The sequence below is a fragment of the Brachyhypopomus gauderio genome, chromosome 20, assembly GCF_052324685.1.
Source record: "Brachyhypopomus gauderio isolate BG-103 chromosome 20, BGAUD_0.2, whole genome shotgun sequence".
NCBI classification, from domain to species: Eukaryota; Metazoa; Chordata; class Actinopteri; order Gymnotiformes; family Hypopomidae; genus Brachyhypopomus; species Brachyhypopomus gauderio.
Window position 1 is genome coordinate 12,795,949 of NC_135230.1, and position 24,555 is coordinate 12,820,503.

Sequence of the window (24,555 nt, forward strand, 5' to 3'; positions counted from 1 at the left end):
AGGTTTGCTCAGAAGTCATTTTTTCTATTATTTATGGGGATATAGCACATTTATTGCAATCCATAATTCAGCTCTGCTCTGTTCTGCTCCACGGCTGCTCATCCCATCTGACTGGATGGTTTGCTTATCATTTTCAGCACCTACACTAACAACAGTTCATTCTAAAATATCTGGCTTGCAGTGGTTTTCCCAATTTAGTGGCCAATGTGTAGGTGAATGGTAGATGTGGTTTCATTGGCAGGCAGGTGCACGTGTGTCCAGAGGACATCTTCTCAGATGATCATGGATGACTTTTTCTGTTCTTTTCCTGTCCCGTGATTATCTTGGCCACATTCCCACAGTTTTCCTGGAAAAGGTTTTGAGTGCTGAATGCAAAAACGTCCATGTCTCAAAAGTTCCATTAGGTTCCCGTCTCTGGCTGTGGTGGGGCTGGTGCCAAGCACCACGCGGCCTGTCATCCTGTGTCTTGTGTTCTCTCTCCGCTCTTTACACAAGGCTGGCCCACTTGATCAACATGCCCTACCCTGTGTCCTGCTCCCAAGTCCGCTTAACCCGACATGTCACGCATCAAAATGTTTGCATGTAGTTTTTACACATTGTATGTTTCTCCATGTACTTTCAGAAAATCTTTAAAGAACCTGGAAGCCTCTCCAGGGCGACCATCAGCAAGATGCGAGAGGCGTGTCGAGCACAGATTATGGCTGAAGAATCCTGGCGTCCCCCAGCCCCTCCCCCAGCCCCCCATGTCCCTCCCCCAGCTGCCCTAGCTCCACCCCTCAAGTGTTCCTAACATTCCAGCCTCTTATTTGCACTGTTTTCTTTGTTTTCTTATACCAGACACTGTTGAGGACCTGCTGAGCTTTATCTGTAAAGATGACTATTTTTCTTACATTTCTAAATATAACCTGTGTAGAAAATTGCACTAAAATGAGAAACAACTGGGGCCATATTATATGGGATTATATGTACAGCATTCAGATGGAGGTATTGGAGCATATTGGTGTTTTAGTGAATGTTGTCCCAAATCTATGGCCTGTAGGTTTGCAGTGGGTGACGGTGGCCTAAGCCCAGTGACCTTTTGTTGTTTATAATGAAGTCTTAAAGGTTAGGCCCTGATGTAGCGATTTCTTTCCCCTCAAGGAAAACTTTTAGGTTACTTTGTAACTTATCCTCGACACACACTTTGGGAGTCTATGGAATTTTGAAGACTGTTGCAAAACATGGGTGAAGTGAAGTCTCCCCCTGCCCTGTGGTGCACTATATAGAACGGGCTGACGTTCAGGGTTTTGATATTTCTCTCCATGTTTGAACCAAACTTAGTTCAAAGCATTTAGCATTTCTCACTACATGTATAACATGCAAATGCATTACCAGGTTGAGAAATCTCATTGGTCGAATGTGTTAGAACACTGCAATGATTTGTTGTAAACCAACTGCTGGAATTAAGTTATGATACCTCTACAGCCTCTGATGCAATTACTGCAGCCTCCAATGGCTACAAAATACATTTTCTACTGTCTAATACTAAATAATAAAATAATACCGACTCTTAAATGTCTTATCTAATTGAATAAGGATCAGCTGCTCCCTGAACATCTTGTTCAAAAAGCAAACTGGTCCTGTTTGCTCAGTAATATATATGCACTGGAATATTTTTATGCAATGCACCTTAAGGTGTGATTCAACTGATGAAATGTATCTCAAACATGTGTAAAATCATTTCAGTTGCAGTTGTAATTATGAAACAATAGGAAGAATGACTTGAATTAATTTATTGACCTATCCCAGATGCATAAAAAAAAAACATTGTCTACAAAAATAAGCTAGAATCACTGCAATGTGTACGAACAAAACACCAACCAGAAGGGAATGGATGCACTGGTATGTTCCGAAGAATCATAGTTCACACATTGTCCAATGTGCTGTCATAAAACAAGATATCATTCAATAAAAAAGGAACAAAATGCAGCTGTAGTAACATACATACAGTTTAAGGTTAACAACAACAACAACTGGATTTGCAGTTTTTAATATGGGCTTTAGCAAATTCGAATACCTCATAGCTTAATTTCAGTAAAGAGTACTGCAGCGTTCTGTTATATTACACAACCTGGTGGCCAAGAGGGCATCTCCATGTCAAACGTATACCCTTGGGGTAGTTTTAAGTTGCTGAATAAAGGAGTCTGCCCTTTAAGAGAACCCCTAGCTAAATCGGTTAGCATTATTCCCCGTCAAACTTGAGCTGAAAACTGCTGCGTAGTGCTGAGTACGTGTTTTCCGAGAATCACGCGTATGTGGATATGTGGACAAAAAAGGTCATGATAGAATCACCTTAGTAGGTGTGGAGATGACGCAATAGTGTCCAGACACTCGGAATTTTCCCTTTTCAGTAAGCGTCCAGAAGAGGCAAGATGGCCGTCACAACAAACAAAGGCAGAGGGGGAAAGCAAAACCAACAAGATATTGTGCGAATGTTTTGCCCACAACTCGTGGCAAGTTAACTCCCTCCACATCCGTTTAGGAACCCAAACCCACAGACGACAACTGAAAGAAAATCTTTGGTCTGGCCCGAAAAGATATGTAAAGGGCATGCGTTGGATGAGACGTAGGCAGCGGGCGTTGTAGCAGTTTCAGCAGTTGTCTCCATCAGAAGTATGCATGGATCTATGGTTTTAAATAAACTGCTACATCTGGTGTACCATTCTCAATGGATTTAACTAGCTGAAGGTCTTAATGGACTCAGGGGGCAGCACACAAACTTCTTGCATATCTGACCCCCCCCCCCCCCTTCCATCTTCAACCTGAGTCTTGAGATTTCTTGTCCCTGGAGAAAAGGATGGAGAGCACAAGCAGGAGCCCTTGCTCCATGAGACACGCCACGCTCTAAACACACCAGGCTTGTGTCCAAACGATTTCAGCTTCCCTTACCATCTGTGCCTCTGACACGATTGACTGCATCAGACAAACATCAGGTAGAGGGTCCAACTGAGAATGACACTACACTAACTGCAGGACTCCCAGTCCAGTCTTCTGAGTCCAAGCCAGTCCTGGTCCACATGTCTGTAACGGCACTCAGAATACTTGTGCGATGTAAATGTAAAAATAATCAAAAGGTGCATAAACCCAGTTTATGTGCTTTGGTAGGTGCTGGGGGAGAGATCAGGAAACTGGACTGATAAATCTTTGAACTAAGCCACACCGTCCCTCTCTGGCAAGAAGGGGAAAAAAAAAAGCTGTCGTTTGATAACTTAAAAGTTAGAATGCTCATTTACACAATAGCAATTCTTAAAAAAAACCCTCTAAATTAAAAGAACGTAAAAGATTAAATTAAATGAATGTAAAAACAGAGAAGATCAGTCTTGACCATTAGACAAAGACGCCATTCAAAATCCTAAAGTCAGTGTGATTTACAAAAGGGCTGGGTTGACATGGATAGAAACAGGGTTGTTGGGAACATTTGGGTTACCCAAAGCGCGCGCACACACACACACAAACACACACACACACACACACACACACCTTGTCAGCACACTCCCAGCCAGTCAATAGTAACAGTGGCCTTCCCCTGTACATGATGGCCAGGCACAGAGGTCTTGACTGATACCCACAGTGGTGGGAACAGAGTGTGAGCTCAGATGGTCTGGTAGCCCGCGTGACTCCTCTTCCTGCCGATGAGGTAGGCTACAAGCACGATGACCACAAGGCCGGCCAGGGCTGCACCCACAATTATGGGGATGAGCACGCTCTCACTGTCCATGGTGCACTCCTCGGCTGTGAAGGGAGAGAGAGAGGGAGAGGGAGGGAGGGAGAGAGAAAGAGCGAGAGATATGCGGGGTTAGATTACTCAGCCGCGGTACTGATATCTAGGTGTTGTGTTTTCTTGGCTTTTGCACTGGGCACAATGGGCACATCATAGTACACCAACAGACCCAATTCCTATGTCTTATTAAATATTAATGTTTCATTTTCTGCACTTATTTTATGACATCACTGCTTCAATCGGATGAGGAACTGATGAGGAACGTGCTGTGTTTCATATATTATGCTTTGCAGCATCTCAGTGCAAGGCTGGAGTTTAAAATAATTACCTCCCTTCCAAAAGGAGCCAATGTTGAGAAGAATTCGATCCTAGCCTAAAGGTCCTGATGAAGTGACTGTTGCACGTGGGGGTGGATGTGTGCGTGCGGGTGAGACAACGGGGCAGAGGGGGTGTGAGCTTCACTGTACCTGATCCAAACTGGTCGTTTTTGACTCCAAACGGCTGCACCCACACTTTGAAGGTGTTGAGGGAAAAATCGTTTGTCACGAAAAGGACCTGTTCAGACGTGCACCTGTACGAGCGACCCAGGGTACCCTGCAGGTAGTTCAAAGTGCTGTTGCCCACGCTGACGATAGGAACTGAAGAGAAGAGAACAGCGCACACACACACACACACACACGGTCATCAGAGAAACTGAATTAGGATCCTTATGGGAAGCTGCTTCAGACTAAAAACAAATTGGAAGTACCATAAATTTTAAAAGGTGTTGTGAACCTACAGTAAAGGGAAGTGTTATTGTTATTAGAAAAACTGGACAATAGTGGGAACATGATCCTGCGGTCACATTTCAGGACAGTACAGGTCATCCAGGTCCCAGGGGTGTCTCACATACCTGTGAAGTCAGGCCAGGCAGCAGACAAATTCATCGCGCTGAGGTGATATTTATTGCTGGTGGAATTCTGTGGGCATGAAGCAGAAACACAGTAGAAGACCAGGGGTGACCGATGCATGGATTTGAGAGGAAGCGTGTGTGAGTTTGTGTTCTCCTCACCAGGGTGAATGTGAAGCTGAGGTTGGTGAGCCCCTCAGTCAGTAATAGAGTCGCAGCCGTGGACTCGCACGACCCCGAGGCCAACGTCTTATTGGGATCCAGGTTCACTGTGCCCTGGATAGTCTGAAATTACAGGGAGTCAAAGCTTACTGACAGCATGCCCGTACTGGCTAGTACTGGAGAGTCTGAGCACACTTAGAAGACTCCTCTGGTATGCCACATGTATCTTTACCATGTTCTGGGACTTGGAGAAGTACGTCAGATTAAGCTGCAGGCCCAATCTAGCCAGTAGACAAACGGTTCCATTGGTGCCCATTACGCTATAGTTTCCTGCCGCTGGTATTCCAGGGGGGGTAGGAGATGGGCTGATGGTGGTTCTTGGGGATTCTGTGGGTGCTACGGTGGTGGTAGTGGGCTGATCAGCTGAACAAACACTCTCTGGGGAGACCAAAAACACACATTATGCAGTAGTTCAATTAATTATGTTGTGGGGTTTTTTGTATAATCACAACACCTCATTAATAAATTACAATAAACTTGTTTTAGTTGTCTCTCTTGAGGCAGGAGAAAACCACTAGTTTTTCTGAGAGGTCAATGGCACCCATTCTACATACACATGGAAAGAAATGGCTGGCGTCTCACTAAAGAAACATCCTGTTGACTGAGGGCCATGGTGATTTAAGACAAGTGGGTACCTTTGGAGCTGAAGACGTCACTGCTCATGTAGGCCTCCATCTGGACATCGTAGAGGGTGATGTTGACATCCCCCAGACGGACAGTGGTGGAGCTCTGACAACGGTAAGTTGTGTTGAGCTGTGCCGAGATCCCAGAGGCGTTCGTCACCACAGTCATGACATCTGGGCAAATACGAAAGGCTCCCATGTAATTTAATGTTTAAACACTGGTAGTCATGTGCATAAACCCTGGAGCTAAACTATTACACTCATACTCCTCTTTTTTCCCCCTGTTCACAAGGCAAGATAAGAATATCTGAATTTTGTAGCATGCAAGATTAATGTTTAGAACAGCTATGATTATTGGCAGTGGCATCTTTTGAGTGGTTACAAAATGAACACTTGAAACTCTTCTTCTTGAAATCAACTCCTACTCAAACCCAAAATTTCTAAATCAGAAACAAATCTTCTCTATTCCATTTTAATTCTACCTAATTATAGCTACACTCACCCTTGCTGGAAGACAGTGGAAAGGTGACGCTGTCGCTCAGATTGAAGCTCAGGCTCAGGTTGGCCACTCGGTACAGGAGTCCGTTCCTGGAGAACACCAGGGCCAGAGAATGGCCGTCGCCGAAGACAACCTGCATCTGCGGGGAAACGCCCACTCCTCCGCACGTACTCCCATTACCCAGAACGGCCGTGGACGGGAGCGGCAGGGTCGTCGAATCCTGCAGTTGCCACGGACACAAATAACCCCAATCACATGGCTTAGTGCACTTGACCGTGTTAAACAGACCTCTGGGTGCGCGGTTTTGGTAAATATGTGTCAACTGAGTTTGTGAAAGATTAAAAGGACCATGTGTGCAGCAGTCACAACACTGCAACAGCTGTGTGAGGAAGATGATTAACACTTTAGCTTAACACTTTTAGAGTTCCCACTCAAAGCCTTTATAAAACTTTCACTACAATTAACTTCCTTGTAAGTCATATATAGCCATTTATAACTTCATGTTGACAGGAGGCAGCATTATAAATGTACTGTGAAATTATTATAAATGTCTGCAGAGGATTTATGACCGCTATTTATGTATTTAACTGTGCTGGTAATGTCCTTATTTCTGGGAACTTCAAACAACATTACCAAGAAATTTAACTGTGTGACAGAGTCAAACTAATTTACATTATCTCCAATAACTGGGTCAGACATCCTGGCCCATTATTGACGAGTTTAACTGAATACCAGTTTCAAATATAGCGTTAAAGCAAGTGTATGGGGGGTGTTAATGATGACCGTACCGTTCCATTGGTTACAGAGTAAGTGATGGAGAAGTTGGCAGAGAGCTGTGCTTTGATGCATGTCGAATTACCACCTTTCACCTCAAACGATACAGCACGTGCCACAGCAAACCAGCCTGCAGCAGGAGACACACAAATGTCTTAATTTTATGCACCACATCTTAAAACCCAAATCCATGCACAGAAAATGGCACAAGGAATTGTACTTAATGACAAATGATATGGACCGAATAATATTAAGAACTGCGTTTTGGGCCCACGAGAGGGCGCTACACGCGTCGCTTTAGGATGAGCCATGCAGAAATGCACTTTCTGCAATTACTCTGGGTTTTTAGTCTGAAAGACTTATTCTTCTCAGTCACGTTTAGAATAATGCAAACTAGGCCCGTTAACAGAGCCGTGTTGGCTACATAGACCAGTAACATGCCCCAACTGAAATACGCGTCTTGTTTTCTAGCCCTTTTGCAGTGGAATAACAGACCATCACATCAGGAGATGATGGAGGCCACGAACGAAGCCCAATACATGTAAGACGATGAAAGCGGTCACTACTGAGCTGCCCCAGGATGCGGGTAACTGAGGAATGAGGAAATCGTGAACCAGTCTGGCGGTGTTGATTTACCCAAACCCTGACAGCATTACATTACACATAACAGAAGCGAGACGTTATTACTGACAAACTCGAAGAGCAACTTTGAAACATGTGACGAGCTGCCCACACTAGTGTGTGACTTCATTAAGATCTTATCTTCCTAAAAACTGTTAGAATAATTGAGTGAAATAAGAAGGAAGACTCGGAACACCAGAATGCATATTTGATATAGTGTAGCCTAGCAAAATGTTACTCTTACTTAACTTAGCCACATCAACCGCCGTATAGTTTACTTCAGTTGGATGCGATGAAATGTTAAATCAACGCAGCCCTAAAGCCGAATACAAACTATTAGTTACGCTACAAATATGATTTTACACACACACACACGACAAAAAAAACTGGCCTTGAAATAAAAAAAGAAAGTTGCATCGAAAGACTAAAGCCGCTTGCGAGCTAGGTATATGATTTATTGGATCGTCGGTGTCACCCACACCAACTGCCATGGGGCAGATATGGTCCTGTGACCGGAGGGTCGTGGGGTCGATTCCCAGACCTGAGGCCATGACTGAGGTGCCCTCGGGCAAGGCACCTAACCCCAGGGTTGCCAGGTCCTACAAAAATATCCCGCACAAAGTCAGTGTAAAACCCGCCATTCAGAACCCTAAACTAGCCCAAAGTATATGACTGCAGGGTTGCCAACTTTTCAATGTAAAATGGAGACAAATTAAGTATTCTATCGCGATCGATTCTTAGTGTTGACTTATAACTCCCGCGGTAGCCCAACTCAAAAGTAGCCCAAAAAACCGCACCCCGCGACCCCAGAATTTTTACCCGCGGCTGGATTTTCAAACAAGCCCAATTTGGCGTGAAAACCGCGAACCTGGCAACTCTGCCTAACCCCAACTGCTGCATGTGTGCACCACAGCCCCCTAGTAATCACTAGTGTGTGTGAGTGTGTTATAACTGCACAGATGGGTAAATGCGGAGGTGAAAAATCACAATTGACAAATATGACACATTACATTACATTACAAAGCGTTTTGCCCCGTGAAGAGACGAATAGAGGGGCCACTGTTTCATGCACAAAGCGCTCTTGCCGTCACGTGACACAGCCCAGAACAATGAAACGGTCCTGCCGTCACGTGACACAGCCCAGAACAATGGAGCGCTCGCGAGGCGAACAACTACGCCTGACAGCTCCCTAAACCCCTGCAAACAAACTGCAGCAGCACCGAGCCGCCGACACTGTGCACAGGAAGGACATTTTGTTTTCAAAAGAGACCGAGACGTGTTTAATAATTCAACGCCACGAATGATTACAGCCACGTTAGGCCTACTGGTAGCGCTCTGGCAAGGATACGGACACTTATGGCGTAGTTTGCACATACAAAGCTGTATGAATGTGCTGATGTACGGTCTTAAAGCGCCAGAAAGCATTAGTTGCTATGAAGGATGGGTTGGTTTGTTGTACGAATCCTGATTCATGACGCGACATTTCACGCATGAAGATAAACAGAACTGCTCAGATTCTAACAGAAAAACCGTAATTGCGAAATTTGTGCTACAGTATTTGACGGCATACGATTTGTTTAACGAATATATTGGTTTGCACTTAAAAGTATTGGGTTACTTTAGTCTAGGAAGACGCATTCGTCATTACTCACCCAGCACAGCAAAACAAGTAATCGAAAACGCTGGCAGTAGTTTTGGGGTCATGTTTGCAGTTTAGAGTCGTTACTGTAAACAAGTCACGGGGAAGCGCTCGTTATTCGTGACCACTACTGGCGGTAAAAAAAGCGACACCTCGTCCAGGAGTTACGCGGCGCGTCTTGTGTTATAAACCCAATGCAGCTTTCCCGGGCGATTATCTATAACCCCAAATTGTGTTCCGCTTATTGATCCTCAAATTTCAAATCGCTGGCGTCTTGGTCACGAAAAGTTAACGGCGCTGCAAACAGGACCGTAGCCCTTTCATGCCCTTAGTATCAACAGAATGTTCCAGTCATGTGAATCAGGCTTTAGAACCACCCAGAACAGTCACGTGAGGACAGACACGAGCCACCCGTCAGGTCTAGTTGAACTGACTTTTATCGCTGCAAATCCGATAAAAAAAAACAACCTTCATGTCCTTGTTGTTTCTAGATTTTAAAGAACGGGTAATAAAAGTAAAGATTATTATATTGGAATCGCTGACAAAGTTTATACCCACGGTACAGAACATAAATAACGATCAGGAAACGCTCGGTATAAAAGGTGCACACGTCATAGGTTCTTCGAACCGAAGGACTGGAGCGCGCGCCAACGTGCAGGTCGTGTCTTGAGTCCCGCGCGCAGAGCCAGCCGACTATCGTCAGGCCGCCTCGCGCGCGGTCAGGTGGCGGCCTTCCTCAGTTCGACGTCGAATCACCCGTTCTTGCTTTCAGCAACTTTCATCGCCATCGTAAAAAAAAAAATGATGTCAAACATTTTGGAACACCCCACTAGCCGAAGTCATTCAGTTCAGACGAGTCTTTGTGGTGTGTTTTAAAGAAGCATGACTTGGTCATTGATAATTGCGCCAATGAATGTAAACTTGGTCACGAACTTAGTAGCAGTTCCTCTTTAGTTGGTACTCTGTTCGACCACACGAAACACGTTTTCCAGTCTATTATAACCATTTCTTAATATATGTAGTTTTGCTCCAAAACGATATTACACTGACGTACATCTAGTATACTAGCCAAACCGTATACCGTCTAAACATTTATTTGGCTAAACAGTAGTGAAGGTACGACTTGTTGAAATACCTTTAATCACGGGGTTAAAGATAACGGATCAGTCCGCCATACCAGGATCCGTAATGGCAATTGGTCTGCGAGTGTTAAAGTCATAAACACTTATAACCACGTTAGGAAACCATTTCACGGGTGTATGAGAGGCCTCCAGGTCTTCTGTCATTTCTCCGTGATCTTGCGCCAGCAGGAACTGCACCAGAGTCCTGGACTGGTCTTCCAGTACACGCAGAACAGAAGCCTTATGAAACACCAAGGGCAGGACCTAATACAACCCCTGGCAAAAAGTATGAAATCACCAGTCTGGGATGAGCACTCATTCAGACATTTTATTCTGTAGAACAAACTCAGATAAAAAACATGATACAATAATAAGGTCATTCCAAAGTGCAACTTGTTGGCTTTCAGAAACACTAAAAGAAAAAATAATAAAAGAACATTGTGGAAACAAAGTAAATGTTACTTTTATTGAGCAAGCACAGGGAAAAAAATATGGAATCCCTCAATTCTGAGGAAAAAATATGGAATCGCTCAAATTGGAGGTAGAAAATAAGGACACACCCAGTCAATGTCCTTTCCCTAAATGGACATCTGCCTCAGATTAATCTGCTCGTTAGTTAGTACCTCAAAGTGTCCAGGCAAAGAACTTAAGGCCACTTGTCTTGAAAACCAAAAAAGTACAACTAAACAGATGAAGCTGGAGCCAATGTATGTGACCGAACCGTAAGAAATCGCCTAAAGGAAATGGGATTTCAATACAGGAAAGCTGAAAGAAAACCATCATTGACACCTAAACAGAAAAGGACAAGACTGCAATGGGCTAAAGAGAGGCAATCATGGACTGTGGATGACTGGATCAAAGTTATCTTCAGTGATGAGTCAAGAATCTGCATTGTACAAGGTGATGATGCTGGAACTTTTGTTTGGTGCCATTCCAGTGAGATTTATAAAAGGGACTGCCTGAAGAAAACAACCAAATTTCCACAGTCCTTGAGGATATGGGGCTGCACATCAGAGGCACTGGGGAGATGACTGTGGTTAATTCTTCTATCAATGCACAAGTTTACATTGACATTTTGGATGGTTTTCCTCATCCCTTCAATTAAACAGATGTTTGGAGATGATATAATTTTCCAAGAAAATGCAGTGTCATAGGGCAAAAACAGTGAAGGCATTCCTTGGAGAAAGATATTCAGTCGATGTAATGGCCTGCAAGTAGTCCAGATCTCAACCCAATTGAAAACCTGTGGTGGCAATTGAAGAAAAGTGGTCCACAAGAAGGCTCCGACCTGCAAAGCTGATCTGGCAACTGCTATCAAAGAGAGTTGGCACTAAATTGATGAATACTGTTTGTCACTCAAGTCCATGCCTCAGAGACTGCAAGTCGTTATAAAAGCCAGAGGAGGTGCAACTAAATACTAGTGATGTATTTTGTAATTTCTTTTGTCTTTCATGATTCCATATTTTTTCCCCTATACTTGCTCAATAAAAATAACATTTACTTTTTCCACAATGTTTTTATTATTTCTTTTAGTGTTTCTGTAAGCCAACAAGTTGCACTTTGGAATGACCTTATTATATCATTGGAGTTTGTTCTACAGAATAAAATGTCTGAATGAGTGCTCATCCCAGACTAGTGATTCCATACTTTTTGCCAGGGGTTGTAGTATTGTGTACAGCGTGCTGACATCAAAAGAGCAGCTTTACCTGGGATCCAGATTTGAGTCCCAGCTGTGGTATGTGCCACCTGTAGCAGGGACTTCTGAGGACACATTTTGGTCATGTTTTTACTGGGAGAGAAGAAATACGGTACGCTTTGAATAGCAGCACATTACTGGAGTATTCCACGTTTGTTTGTACGTAGAAAGCAGTGCTTTCACTGAAATGAACAAACCTCCTTGGCTCATAATGCATTGCAGCCTGGCCCCCACACACTGCAAATTTAAATGAGTAATTACTGCCAGTCTACTGTTAAACTCTGAAAATGTGGAAAAAATATAGGAAAATATTATATTATGCAGAAAGATAAGTGATTAAAAACTTGTGTACTCTGTTATTCTTTCACCACATGCTCACACAGGTACTCTGCTTCTGGCTTTGTGGAATCATGATATTCTAATTAAATATGATTTAATAGTTCGATATGTTTCCGAACATACAAAGAATATAATTCTACAAAATTTGACGAGCCAGAGATGTTGGTCAGAATATTTAGTAGTGAATTAGGAGAAGAAGAAGAAAAAAAAAAATAAACCACACACACGCGCTCGCGCAAACACCTGTAACACAAACACCCGCAACACAAACACACAGAAAGGTGCTTTGTTGAGCCGTAACAATCGTACACCTCTTTTTGTCGCCGTTTTCTTTTATCTTTTCAGTATGTGAAACGGAGAGAACCTTGTAGAGTCACGATTCTCTGCATACGCCTGTGTTAGTGTGTGAAATGGTTGTTTTCCCCAGATTTCCATTGCCTGAGAGAGAAGTGTCAGAAACCCTGAAGCAAACAGGACCTGCTGCCGTTCCTGCCTGAATGTGCAGAGCTGGAGTAACACGGTCCTGATTTCTAGTAGCAAAAATGGTAGATGCGCAAAACAACCAGCAACTGAACTATGAGTCAAAGAAGGAGAATAAGAGAGATATAAAGACAAAGCCTTTTGACATAAAACTTCTAGCGTAGAGCAGACTGACCACAAAAAAAAAACCGATCGCAACCAAAACTCAAAAACAAAACGGAAAAAGTGAGAAGAGGAGGAGAAAGGAAAACCAAAGTGCTCATTTGTGGAAACCGCCAACTCAGCACTGTCCTCTCCGTCCCTCCGACAGTCGCCCCCTTAAGCCCACGCCTCCAGAGTACAGTCCTCCCCCACGCCGGCCCGTTTCACTCCAAGGGGGCGTGGGGGGTAAAGGAAGTGGGGGGAGAAGGTTCCAGGCAGTCCCGGGGGGTCTGACGGGGAGGAGAGGTCCTGTTGCGTGCATTGGGGAGAGGGAGGTGAAGCAGGGGCCCGTGACCCAGCTCAACAGCATATCCAGGTGGGGGGAGGGGAGGGGAGGGGGGGGGGTCGGCCGGCGCACGGCCGGGCGCCAGGGACCGGACCTCAGGCCACGTAGTGGTACTGGTTGGGGCTCTCTTTGTCCCTCTCCATGTAGTCGCGGTCGATGAGGGACTCGATGCGCTTCTTCAGGTCTCCTGGCTAGGAAGCAGAAGACGAAACATGCGCGTGATGGGTTTTTACGGTCAATTTACAGACATTGCTCCTCACCTGAGCCAACACTATGAACTTTAACCTCAAGAGTTCGGCCCGGCCCGAACCAGTGGCGCATCTAGGTGGGGCTTGGTGGGGCCACAGAGGGCCGTACCTTGACTGGGAACTTGAGCTGGTTGTAGAGTTCCGACACCAGCAGGTTGTGGCTGAGCGTCTTCCTCATCTTCATGATCCTGACAACGGCGGCGTCGATCTGGTACTGCCGGTCCTGGAAGACGCGCTCCGTGGTGCTCACCTGCTCTTCCACCTGAGACAGGAGACAGGAGACAGAAGGGACAACGCATGTAAGAGGTAAGGAAGGAAGTATCAGGTGGTGAAAGGGTTAGAAAGAAAGACAGATCTGTTAACCAAACAGGCTGATGGAGAGAAGGAGGGGGGTCGCGTCAACAAACACACGGGGACCGAGAGGCAGCAGGTGAACGGGGGGACATCAAGGGCCGCGGGACACCCGCGGGACACACGGGTCCGTGGAGCGGGAGAAACGTCAAACGGAGCGTCCGGACAACCTACCGTCTCCTTCATCTGAATCTGGTTGATTTTGATGCGGAAGAGTTTGTGTTTGAAGTCGTTGTTGAAGTTGAAGCGGTCTCCGTCCTCCACGTCCTTCCCGCGGGGACTTTTGTTGAGCACGCGCGCCTTGCCGCAGGCCAGGGACTGCAGCGTCCTCCGCAGCTCGCCGTCCTCTGCGGGGACACGCACGCACAGGTTCGGGTCACGTTTCGGCCGCCATCTCACGCACCTTTGCGTACGACACACGACTACACGCTCGCAGCGGCAAGTTTTCTGTAGCAAAATGCTGAACCAATGCATTGAGAAATATTACTAGCAGCACTGCACACACTGTACAGCACTGTACATTATTTACCTATCCCAGTAGCTGTGTGGATCTCCTCCACTGTAAACTCCTCCCCTTCATTGAACATGAGTAAGACGAGTGTCTGGAATAAGGACACCTGTAGCTCCTTCTTACCCTACACAGATGGAGAGAACAGGAGGGTGACTCCTCCCCCACACACCACACTCATAAAACCTAGCACTTGTAGTCTGAGGCCAACACGTTCAAAGCCTTCTCAGGTCACCCAGTAGAAGGGCGGAGTCAGACCTCCTTAAACTCCGCCTTCAACACCGCGTGGCCCAGCGTGGGCTGCCACTGCAGCTTTCGGCCACTGTGCTTCCCCAGGTAGAACATCTTGAACACCTCCTGGAGCTTCACCATCTAAACACAAAACACACAACTCTCATATTCGTAGGATCTCAGGTCTCTCTCTCTCTCTCTCTCTCTCTCTCTCACACACACACACACACACCAAGTGGTGTGGTTTGTAAAACGGAATTTACAGCCACAACCATCATGTCACCCAACAACCAGCACCTATGGCTGTGGTAACCTCATGCACCAACTGAGATCTTATAGCATAAAACACTATAGTCTTGTACTGACTATATACACATATACCACCTGTTAATATGCAGTGAATGGAAATTTGTTCAGGACTACACACAATGCTTTGAGTAATGATAAACCTATGACATGCTTTTACACACACACACACACACACACACACACACACACACACACACACACACACACACACACACACACACACACACACACACACACACACACACACACACACACACACACACACACACACACACACACACACACACACACACACACACACACACACACACCTCTGGGGGCAGATGGACTTCCATAGGCGTGTAGGTGGGCCAATAGCCCATGGTGAGGATGTTGACAGTCAGCTCTATGTTGGTGGGTTCACTCTGGTTCTGCATGTACTGATGATCACAAGAAACAGAAACAACAGCCTCAGCCACATCCTAAACCCAAGCCCTCATCTGGAGTCTCAACACGCCCACTGACCACACACACCACGACCTTGAGAGCCGGCGCTCTGCTGAAGGTCGGTACGCATGACTCATTTAGGGCCGTCAGCCAAGATAAGATGGGTAAGATGACAGACCAAGGGCCTTAATCGTGTAAAACATATCAGCTTTAAGCAGTTCTTGGGAATCATGTTGAAACAATCAGGGGAAAAACAATCCAAACAAAAAAAAAAACCCACAACATTGTAAAGAAAAAAGAAAAAAACCACAGGGAAAAAGTCCCAAGTCAATCATTAGATAAATAAATTGAGATTTTCAACTCCTCTAAATTTGTCCTAACCCTAACCCTAGCACCCAGGCAGCAGTTGGGGTTAGGTGCCTTGCTCAAGGGCACCTCAGTCATGGCCTCAGGCCTGGGAATTGAACCCACGACCCTCCGGTCACAGGACCAGTTCCCTAACCACAGGACCATGACTGCATTAGGTAGAAATGTCAGAGTGCCTTACTTTGGTCCAAACGCTTCCACTTCCCCGGAGGAGGAGTGCGCGTACCTGTTTGAACTGGATCATGATGTCTTTGGAGAGCTCCATGTCTTTGAACATGCCCTCCAGCTTGCTGGTGAAGGCAGCGCCGCATTCTGGGAAAAGCAAAACGCCACGTCACATGACCGCCTGTCAAGAGGGACGCGACCCAGCGCATCACAGGATCCTATACCCCGCAACTCTGCTGGGGGGGCCAACGTCTCCGTCTGGACCCTAACTGGAGCTGGTTTCATTAGATTTTTATAATAAAAGGCACAACGTGATGATCAGGGGGATCATGGGTTGAGATGAAATCTCGAATTCGACATGCGACCTTTGACGTTTAATACAAACACACGAGTCTAAGGCATGAAACACACATTTATATAAGCAGTCTTGCCATTAACACACAACGAATGATAACAGACCTTGTCCTATTAATTAGACATTAATAGAAAGGTTTCTTTATTTAATAGTGTTATCTGATGCCTACTAAACACAGCTTTTTGCTCACGGAGTATGTGCTGTGTGAAGGGGAGCACTGCTGTGTCAGATCACAATCACCTGCACAGCTCTGCTGTGAAACCACACTAACTTCCTGCCACCATCAGCATGTGACCGGAGGCCTTGCGCTTGTGCAACACGACCTCTGTGCTGGGAAGCACTACCACGGAGTTTCCACCCTTACTGCCTGTCGGCTACAACCCCCCAGCCTGCGTCCAGGGTGTTTTCCTCCAACTTCCCTTCCAGGGGCAGTGGAGCCTTAGAACCGACAGGTCAGCGGGGGAGGGGCCTACCGTGTTTGAGCTTGGACAACATGGACTTCTCGGCATCCACAGAGGCACTCTTGCCCACTAGCAGGCGCTTCGCTAGGTCCTTCTTGTAGAAGGCTTCAAACACGTCCTTGCCTGCAATCGAGAACGAGTACGAGGATATTTGGCCTTGATATTGTTACGTTTAGGGTATGCTGACTGACGTCAGGAAGCCCAGTTGTCGAGACCATACTTGTGAAACTGTTAGTCAATCACAGAGATCAAGTATTAGACATTAGTTTCTAAGAACACAAAGGCAATCGCCCCCCACCCCACATACCATGGATAAAACGAAAGATGATCATTATCTTGTCGAGGATTCTCTCTAGTTCCTCCTCTGTGGCCTCTTTGTTACCAGCTCGTAGCTTGGAGTCCACATATTTGGCTGCAGGAAACACACACACACACACACACACACACACACACACACACACACACACACACACACACACACACACACACACACACACACACACACACACACACACACACACACACACACACACACACACACACACACACACACACACACACCCTTTTATGACTCAGACTATAGTGAATGATCTGAGTGCAATGTCTGTTTTAGGGAACACTCTCTATGTTAAAATATTCCCTGATGCAGAAACAGTGCAGATTTTAAATAGGAAACTCCGTTCTAGCCAAGCTAAATAAGGGTTGTATTACGAGCTTACATCATCTTGTAACATCTTATGCCTTCAGTTTAGCACCGATTACTTTTAGCATTTACATCAGAACCGTGTCTAACACACGTAAGGCCGCATGCTGCCCTGTGGGGTTCTTGCAGTCTGAAGGCACCCACAGACTGCCATGGCCCACACGTAATGACCCTCAGCCGTGTTCGCTAGTTAGCCGTCGTGCTGTGATCGTGTACCATTGACCAGGCCTGGACGCTCCTTACTGCCACATGGAGGTCAACATATATACTCCACTACAGTCTGAGTCTGCTGCAGCCCCAGACACCCCCCCTCGAGGATGTGTGCAGCTGAGAGAGGGAAACACAGCTTTCATTCATTAATTTGATAAAGGCAGTGTTGTTTTATTCCCTTACTCCTCACACAGCGTAACGTCGCCGTTCGGACGCGCAACATTAAGTGAATTAAATGAGCCACCGCAAACTAGAGGCACTTATTTGTTCATGACCCCCCCCCGCCGCTCGTCCTTTGGTCTTCTGCAGACAAAGATCAGCATAGAAATGGAAACAAGATTAGGATGGATGGATTAGGACGGGAGGGCAGGCCAAATAAGAGAAAGTGAGAGAGGAGGAGGGAGTGACCCCAATCCTGATACCACGCCCCCCCCCAAGCCCCGCCCCCCTCACCGATGAGCTCGGCCGGCTTGTTGGGCCTCTTGTTGATGAAGCTCTCGAAGGCCTCCTTCATGGCGTTGATGAAGGTCTCGTTGCGCTGGAAGCAGCGGTGTGCCACGTGGTCCATCTTGTCCTTGAAGTCCAGGAGCTCCTGCACCATGTCTTTGTCCTTCTCCGGCAATCCCACCACCTCTCCGCCGAAGCTCTGTGGGAGAAACCCCTACGCTGACTGGGGCGGGAGACGGACCTGACCACGCTCTGCCTCCGCAACACCAGAGGGGAGACCGTGTGCCCTGTCTAAGACCTGAAAATGCACGTGTGTGTGTGTGTGTGTGTGTGTGTACCTTGATGTAATCTCTCCAGAACTGTAGCAGCACAGGTAGTCCTCCCTTCACCTTACTGAAGAGCTGGTACAGCAGAGTCAACTCCGTCACGCGATGCTCATCCAACAGAGTGCTGAGGCCTGAAGGCAGGAAGACGTTTTTACACACCCACCCACCCACGCACGCACACACTCACTCACACACACACACACCCCCCCCCCCCCCCCCCCCCCCCCCCCCACCACACACACACACACGTACCTTTCTGTAATATGGCAGTCACGTGTTCACCCAAAAGCTGCTTCTCTACTGCAGAAATCAGCGGCTTCCTGCAGTGGACAAAGTGGATCTTTACATCTGTACATTTATGACTTTATATGTAACTTGTAGAACTTGTGAAACCTGTATTCACCAGTTAATTAATTCTATATTATGTCCATTCCCAGAGGCTACCGATCCCATTTTCAGTCAAGTTGACACCCTCTCAACTGTGAATGACTGGACTGTTATTTACTATTGTGTTTTGTGCATTTGACTCACCCTCCACCCCAAAGCACATCCAGCGGTGTTTGTGTTGTGTATATAATTATATTTTGAATGGCCATAAGTATATGGACGCTCCTCCCAATTACTGACTTCAGGTGTTCGGGCCACACCCACTGCTTACAGGTGTGTTAAATCAAACAGGAATCTATGCATAACCCTCTCACCCAGCGCCAGTGCCTAGGGTTACACCAGCTCTTTCCACTGAAATGGACACACATTCTCACAGACGCGCGTCACCATCTTGCGGGAAGCCTTACCAGAAGAGTGGTGGCTGTTACAGCCACAAAAGAGGAGCCAATACTACATCGATTCATATGCTATTGGAATGGGACTCAACAGAACAAATCAACCCCACTGCTAATAAATGTTTCCTAGCATCAAACAGCCTAACACTGTCCTATGGTCACTCATTACACACGGGCAGACACAGCGTGCACGTGCCACAGGTCGTATGGTGCAGGAGGATAATGACCACTCCTGGTCTGAGCTCACAGAGTGCTCTGGTCCAGGTAACTGATGACGCGATCGTTCTCCTCCTCCAGGCGCCGCGCTACGTGGTGCAGATACTCGGGGACCTGAGGGAGGTTCAAACGTCTCAGACACACTGCCGTGAAACCCAACAGAACACGTGGTCCGGCGAGAAAGGACCAGAGGCGATGGGACACTCACGTCTCTCTCTAGCATCAGCCTCTGTCCTTCTGCAGCGTATAGGCGGTTGGTCTCCATTAGAAACCTTTGTTCAAAGGACTCCTTGTAAACCTAAAAGAAAAAACAAGGACAGGGATGAGCCTTAAAGAAGCAACTTCCGTCGTCGGGACGCAGCTGTGGCAAAACGTCCACGTTAACATCTCCGGCGCTGGAGCTGTTCTCGGTTTGCCTCATTGTGATGTCATCAGAAAACCAGCCAATCACCTGCAGGTCAGAGAGCATGCCCAGAAGGCTGCGCAGCAGGCTCCGGTCCACGGTCTCGCCGTTGCGCTCCTGCTCGATCTGCTCTAGGATGCCCTCTACTGTACGACTCTGCACCGCGCTGTCGCTCACGATGTGCGTCCGGAACAGCTCCAGCCCCGTGTCCCTGTGGGAATTCGCAGGTCATCACCACGCAAACGCGGAGGGGCCCAAAGTCTAGAAAGGCCCAGCTACGTTTCCGATTGGTTAACGCACCAGATGGAGGGCAGCAGGGAGTTCTGGAGGACGTATGTGCGATCCAGAAAGAGGAAAATGCTACGAATCATGATCTGGAGAAAGAGATGTCATATAAATCACTATACAATACAAAATTAGACCTAGATATTACAACATACAGGACATTATGAAGAAGGGGCTTTTGGTCAATATTTTGCAGTTTGTTACCATCTCTGTTTCTGATATTAGACCAGGACTGTAGAGGGCAGCAAGGAGTTCTGGAGGATGTATGTGCCATCAATTCTTCACCCTTCCTCAAATACCCCCATCACTGGGACCAGTGCCCATACCAGTACCGGTTCTTACACATGCTCCTTACTGTTTGTCTGCAGTGGTCCTGCCAACACCTGTTCATCTTCTTCAGGAAAGAGAGATTGTCCAAAGAGTCTGTGAGAGCAGGTTAAGGTCTTCAGGTCCACCATGGAGACAGACCGATATCTATTAAGTCAGATATCAGATTCTTCAGCATGTCTCTCACACATAATGCGTGTCATGTAGCGTAAACGGCACGATGCTGCCCCCTAGTGGAAGACCATACGTACAGGGGTTTCGGATGTGGAAATGCAAACAAGAATTTATCACTGACTAACAGCAACGCAGAACAACTATCAGTCATACTCAGCTCACACACATTTTCTCTCTTCTCTCATGAGTGTGCGCACAAACATACACGCACGCATGCGCGCACACACACACACAGATGCAGTGAAGGATATTTCCTAAACTGGTGAATTTGAGCTCGGACATGATCTTCACACACTTGGCGGAGTTGCTTGTATAACATGGGTGACACTTTGTAAGAGCAAAGATTCTCTACTGCCTGAAATAAACAGAGGGGAGAGAGAGAGAGAGATAGATAGAGAGAGAGAGAGAGAGAGAGAGAGAGAGAGAGAGGCCCAGGTGGATTAGAGTTGTAAAAATTAGTAACAATCACTACAGAGACGTAATAGCTGGCAAATGTTTGACAAGCAGAACGTGAATGTTAAACAATCTGCCACTGTCTGCCGACTCCGGAATGTTCCGCTAGTTTTCCAGAGTAGAAAGGACACAACAGCCAATCCAGCACTGTCCCACGTGGCAGCCACAACTATAGGCAACGTTACGTCACCGTATGGCAAGCAACACCATAACCAAACCGGGCTGATGAAGCACTACGACAAAAATCTGATACAGATCCCACTAGTACTTAAGGCTGAAGTTCAATTCCATGTCTTAGGTCCATTTGTTAAGCAATAAAAACTTATTATCTATAGGAAATGTAAAATATTGATGAATCTCCCTAAAACTACAGCTTCATCAGTCACTGCTGCCAAAGCTTTATTTATGCAGTCGCCATCTGCTGCCATGGAGACGTTCACCTTGTGTTATGTTAACTGGCATTAGTGAAGAAAGCCATCAAAGTTGATTCCACCGAGACAGTTTTAACGTTATACTGCAGTGGCAATGGGTCACTGCAGTACGTTAAACCTGTCCACAGTGAGGGGAATCGTCTCTTTATTTTAAGTTCAGGCTCACTAAATTTAAGCTCTTAATGTGTGTGTCCAGCAGTAATAAGGTGACCTCTTTCTTTTAGAAGACTCAACAGTAGCTACTTCAAAGCCATATAAATATAAACTGGCTGCTTTATTGTACACAGGTCTTTACATAAGAATAATTTAGGACAGTGAAAGTCTGATGGTATAAATAACATCTCACATTATGTTCTAAAAACATTTCAAAACACACCTGGTTTAGTAGTAACTGAGTAACTATGCTAGACTCTGCCTCTCCAGTACCAGAGCTGAGTCAAACACTGCTTTGCAGGGATTTTAATCAAATCAGCACCTAAATCAATGTAAAAAGCCATCACTTGAATTAAATTGTATTTATTTAGACCACATTAGACCTTTGTCAAATGGAACACCACCACACTGACATACAATGAAACACACTCATACAGGGCTTGTGGGACAGTCACACTAGTGCTAAGTATTGGTATTTATTTGGTATTTTTTATTTAATATTGTAAATCAAAGAGCCACATATCATTGTAGATGTGTAAATACAGTGTAGTCCAATACATACCGAGTTAACATATATTGATAATTAGGCTATTATTAATAATCAAAGCACAGAGCTTACTTGGTCCTTTCTCTAGTTCTTCAAAAATCTGATTTGCCTCCCAAAAATGACCATAATGAAACAGGTTAGTACTCATCTCTTTATGGACCTCAACCTTTGTGCTCAGCAGCTCCTGTCCTCAGTTTAGGGAAACACACTCATCCTTGCTCCTAATTTAAAGGCAATGTCTTGGCTCTTTGGTTACGTGGAAGGCCCCAGCAAAAGCAGTACGCTACGGTGCGGAGGCGAGACCAGCCGGCGTGCGCCTGGGCTGCCCCGGAGCCAGGGCCGCTCTACCTGATACAGCTCCTCCAAGTTGTACTTGATTGATGTGCTGTTCTGAATGGCGCCGACGGCATCTCGCAACTTTAGCCATGTGTCTTCAGTGTAGGTTTCCGTCAGCTTGGGTCTGTCTGCACAACACAGAGCACGCCATCTTAACGCCAGCAGAGGACACGCATTCTGGCACCTGCAACTTCTCTCATCAAAATAACTGGTGTGTGAAAACAGTAAACGTGATGGGATAGCGGTTTGACACATACACACAGTTATAAAATCACCTAAAGGTGGAACCCAGCAACCAGGTGGAAAATATAGAAAATATAAAGAAGAATGATATCTGATATGAAGGCTTTCATCTGATGCAAACACGCTTGATTTCACACTCCTACAAATATGCAGCTAGGCGACTCATGAATCTGAAGATAAGCTGAAACTTGTCATAATATATTTGAAGACAAATCTGAAGATAAGCCGAAACTTGTCATAATATATTTGAGGTCTGACAAGGAACTAAATATAGATTAATCAAATGATAAAAGTTAAACATAAAATATTACACAAACGAAAAGCACACAAGTGCTTCTTGACAGCCAGGGTTAGTTAACAGTGACTCCTGACACTGTTAAAGTCCCCGGACGGTGCAGTTTTTGGCACAGGAGCAGCGCACATCAACCCAAATTAGGACAGCAAACCAACAAGATGAAGATTGCTCCATTTGTATCTCGCCAGGTTAGCTACAGCCTACCCCGGTTCAGTTGAAGGAACACCAAACACCCATAGTGTTTAACCGATTATCGGTTGCATAAATGTTCAAACCCCTGCGATTGCTGTAAACTTCCAGACAAAAAGCAGCTCGGCTCGCCCATCCAGCTTGTGTTGTACGGTTAGCCAGTTAGCCTGTTGACTCAAACCCCCTCCAACTCCCTCCCTATCTTACCTTTGAAGTTCTTAATCACCAGTTTCTTCGAGGCGCCCGTTTTCGAGGCCATGGCCGCCGGGGTCCTGGTCACCCCGTTGCTGTGCTCGGCCAGAGCGGAGAAGTTCGCCCTCTTGTTCTGTCGTATGTCTTCGGCCATCACGTCCAACTTCAGGCTAAAGCGAGACCGCAAACCCCCCCCCCCCCCGGGTCACCGTTTCTGCTCGTCCCCCCCTGCCCGTCAGACGCGGCACTCCAAACTCGCCTTTAGTTTCTGGCTAAACGTGATAAAACACCACGACCGAGTGACCGAGCTCGCCCGCGGACTGAGGCCGAGTCGGGGAGGAACTCGCGCCGGCCTCCCCGCTTCACTTCAAGTTAGCTCGCTAGCGGTTAGCTAGCTGCGGAGCTAGCGAGCTAGCCAACTGTAACAAAACACAACAACAAACAAAAAAAAAAGCCCGTAAGTAACACCGGCCGCGCCGGACGTGGCCTCACGCAAGCGGCTGTCGGCCGTCACGTAGCGTTTTCGCGCAGTGTTTCACACTGAGGCGACACCGTCGTGAGGAAAACCCGCAACACGTTCATAGCTCACGGCTAATTTTTTGTCAAACACCACAACAAAATGGCCCGTATGCGCGTCCTCCACAAGTGCATCCTGGGAAACTTCCTCTTTGTGCTTTGTTTACTGAGGTAAATCCTCCCCGGGATGGTTATCTGTACGGCGGGGACATGGCCATGTGTTTATAAATTAATAAAAATGATACTGACCCAATAGTTCAGCAGTAAATAAATAAATAATAATAAAAAAATGATGTATTTCTACAGCTTTCGAGTTAACAAACTTTTACCAGAGTTTTAAAAGTACATGAATTTCAGCACCATGGAGAGAGAAATAAATCAAAGGTTCAATCAGGTGTGACCACAGATTTGTTCCCTGACATAGGCTAGTCTATATAAAATATTATTTATAGTAATCATAATGATATACTTGTATTTTAACTCGTGTATTTAAGAGCAGTAAATTACAAAATGTCCCAAAGACCAGCACAAAATGGGTTCTGTTAAAATGCTGAAAGAACACGATAAACAGCTTTTCCATATGTTCCATTTCATAGTAGATGTAAACCATGCAAACTAAATGTAGAAGAGCACCTGGCATCAGTTTCCATTTGTGCACCTATATGTCAATTACAAGGTTACAGATGCAAAAATGAACTCCCCTGCATGGAAAAATGATACAACAAATCCTCCAGCAAATGTTCTCTGAACAAGATGA

At 46.0% G+C, this 24,555-nt stretch overlaps 3 protein-coding genes across 4 annotated transcripts in view; 1 reads left to right on the forward strand and 2 right to left on the reverse strand.

Annotated features, from left to right (window-relative positions):
* Nucleotides 1-1,922, forward strand: part of grtp1a (growth hormone regulated TBC protein 1a) — a 30,880-nt gene extending 28,958 nt beyond the window's left edge. For both annotated transcript variants that reach the window (XM_076983334.1, XM_076983333.1), the window contains one exon: nt 623-1,922. In XM_076983334.1, coding sequence (XP_076839449.1) covers nt 623-790 — 168 coding nt within the window. In that variant the 3' untranslated portion in view covers nt 791-1,922. The remainder of the gene's footprint in view (nt 1-622) is intronic.
* lamp1a (lysosomal associated membrane protein 1a) lies at nt 1,758-9,388 on the reverse strand. Its single transcript, XM_076983332.1, has 9 exons — nt 9,041-9,388; nt 6,782-6,897; nt 5,997-6,213; nt 5,507-5,668; nt 5,044-5,249; nt 4,812-4,934; nt 4,653-4,719; nt 4,228-4,398; nt 1,758-3,771 (listed from the first exon to the last, which is right to left on the reverse strand). Exons 1-9 carry the CDS (start codon nt 9,090-9,092, stop codon nt 3,632-3,634), a joined length of 1,254 nt encoding a protein of 417 aa, XP_076839447.1. The 5' UTR covers nt 9,093-9,388; the 3' UTR covers nt 1,758-3,631.
* A 1,068-nt stretch (nt 9,389-10,456) lies between these two features.
* On the reverse strand, nt 10,457-23,925 carry cul4a (cullin 4A). The gene is made up of 20 exons (XM_076982445.1): nt 23,298-23,925; nt 22,376-22,491; nt 20,694-20,798; nt 20,298-20,366; nt 19,958-20,031; nt 19,706-19,868; nt 19,463-19,552; nt 19,286-19,368; nt 18,509-18,576; nt 18,269-18,387; nt 17,937-18,129; nt 16,878-16,982; nt 16,583-16,693; nt 15,816-15,901; nt 15,109-15,216; nt 14,516-14,629; nt 14,279-14,384; nt 13,924-14,096; nt 13,508-13,660; nt 10,457-13,341 (listed from the first exon to the last, which is right to left on the reverse strand). The coding sequence occupies exons 1-20, from the start codon at nt 23,434-23,436 to the stop codon at nt 13,246-13,248; spliced, it is 2,271 nt and encodes a 756-aa protein (XP_076838560.1). The 5' UTR covers nt 23,437-23,925; the 3' UTR covers nt 10,457-13,245.
* Between the last annotated feature and the right edge of the window lie 630 nt (nt 23,926-24,555).

Coding starts and splice junctions, on each gene's coding strand:
- lamp1a (XM_076983332.1), bottom strand. CDS start 9,092: ATGACCCCAAAACTACTGCCAGCGTTTTCGATTACTTGTTTTGCTGTG. Junction 6,214..6,781: donor ACTCTGTAACCAATGGAACG/GTACGGTCATCA, acceptor TGGCAACTGCAG/GATTCGACGACCCTGCCGCT. Junction 4,935..5,043: donor TCTCCAAGTCCCAGAACATG/GTAAAGATACAT, acceptor CTGTAATTTCAG/ACTATCCAGGGCACAGTGAA.
- cul4a (XM_076982445.1), bottom strand. CDS start 23,436: ATGGCCGAAGACATACGACAGAACAAGAGGGCGAACTTCTCCGCTCTG. Junction 20,367..20,693: donor AAATTCACCAGTTTAGGAAA/TATCCTTCACTG, acceptor CCTGCTCTCACA/GACTCTTTGGACAATCTCTC. Junction 16,983..17,936: donor CAAGCCGGCCGAGCTCATCG/GTGAGGGGGGCG, acceptor TGTTTCCTGCAG/CCAAATATGTGGACTCCAAG.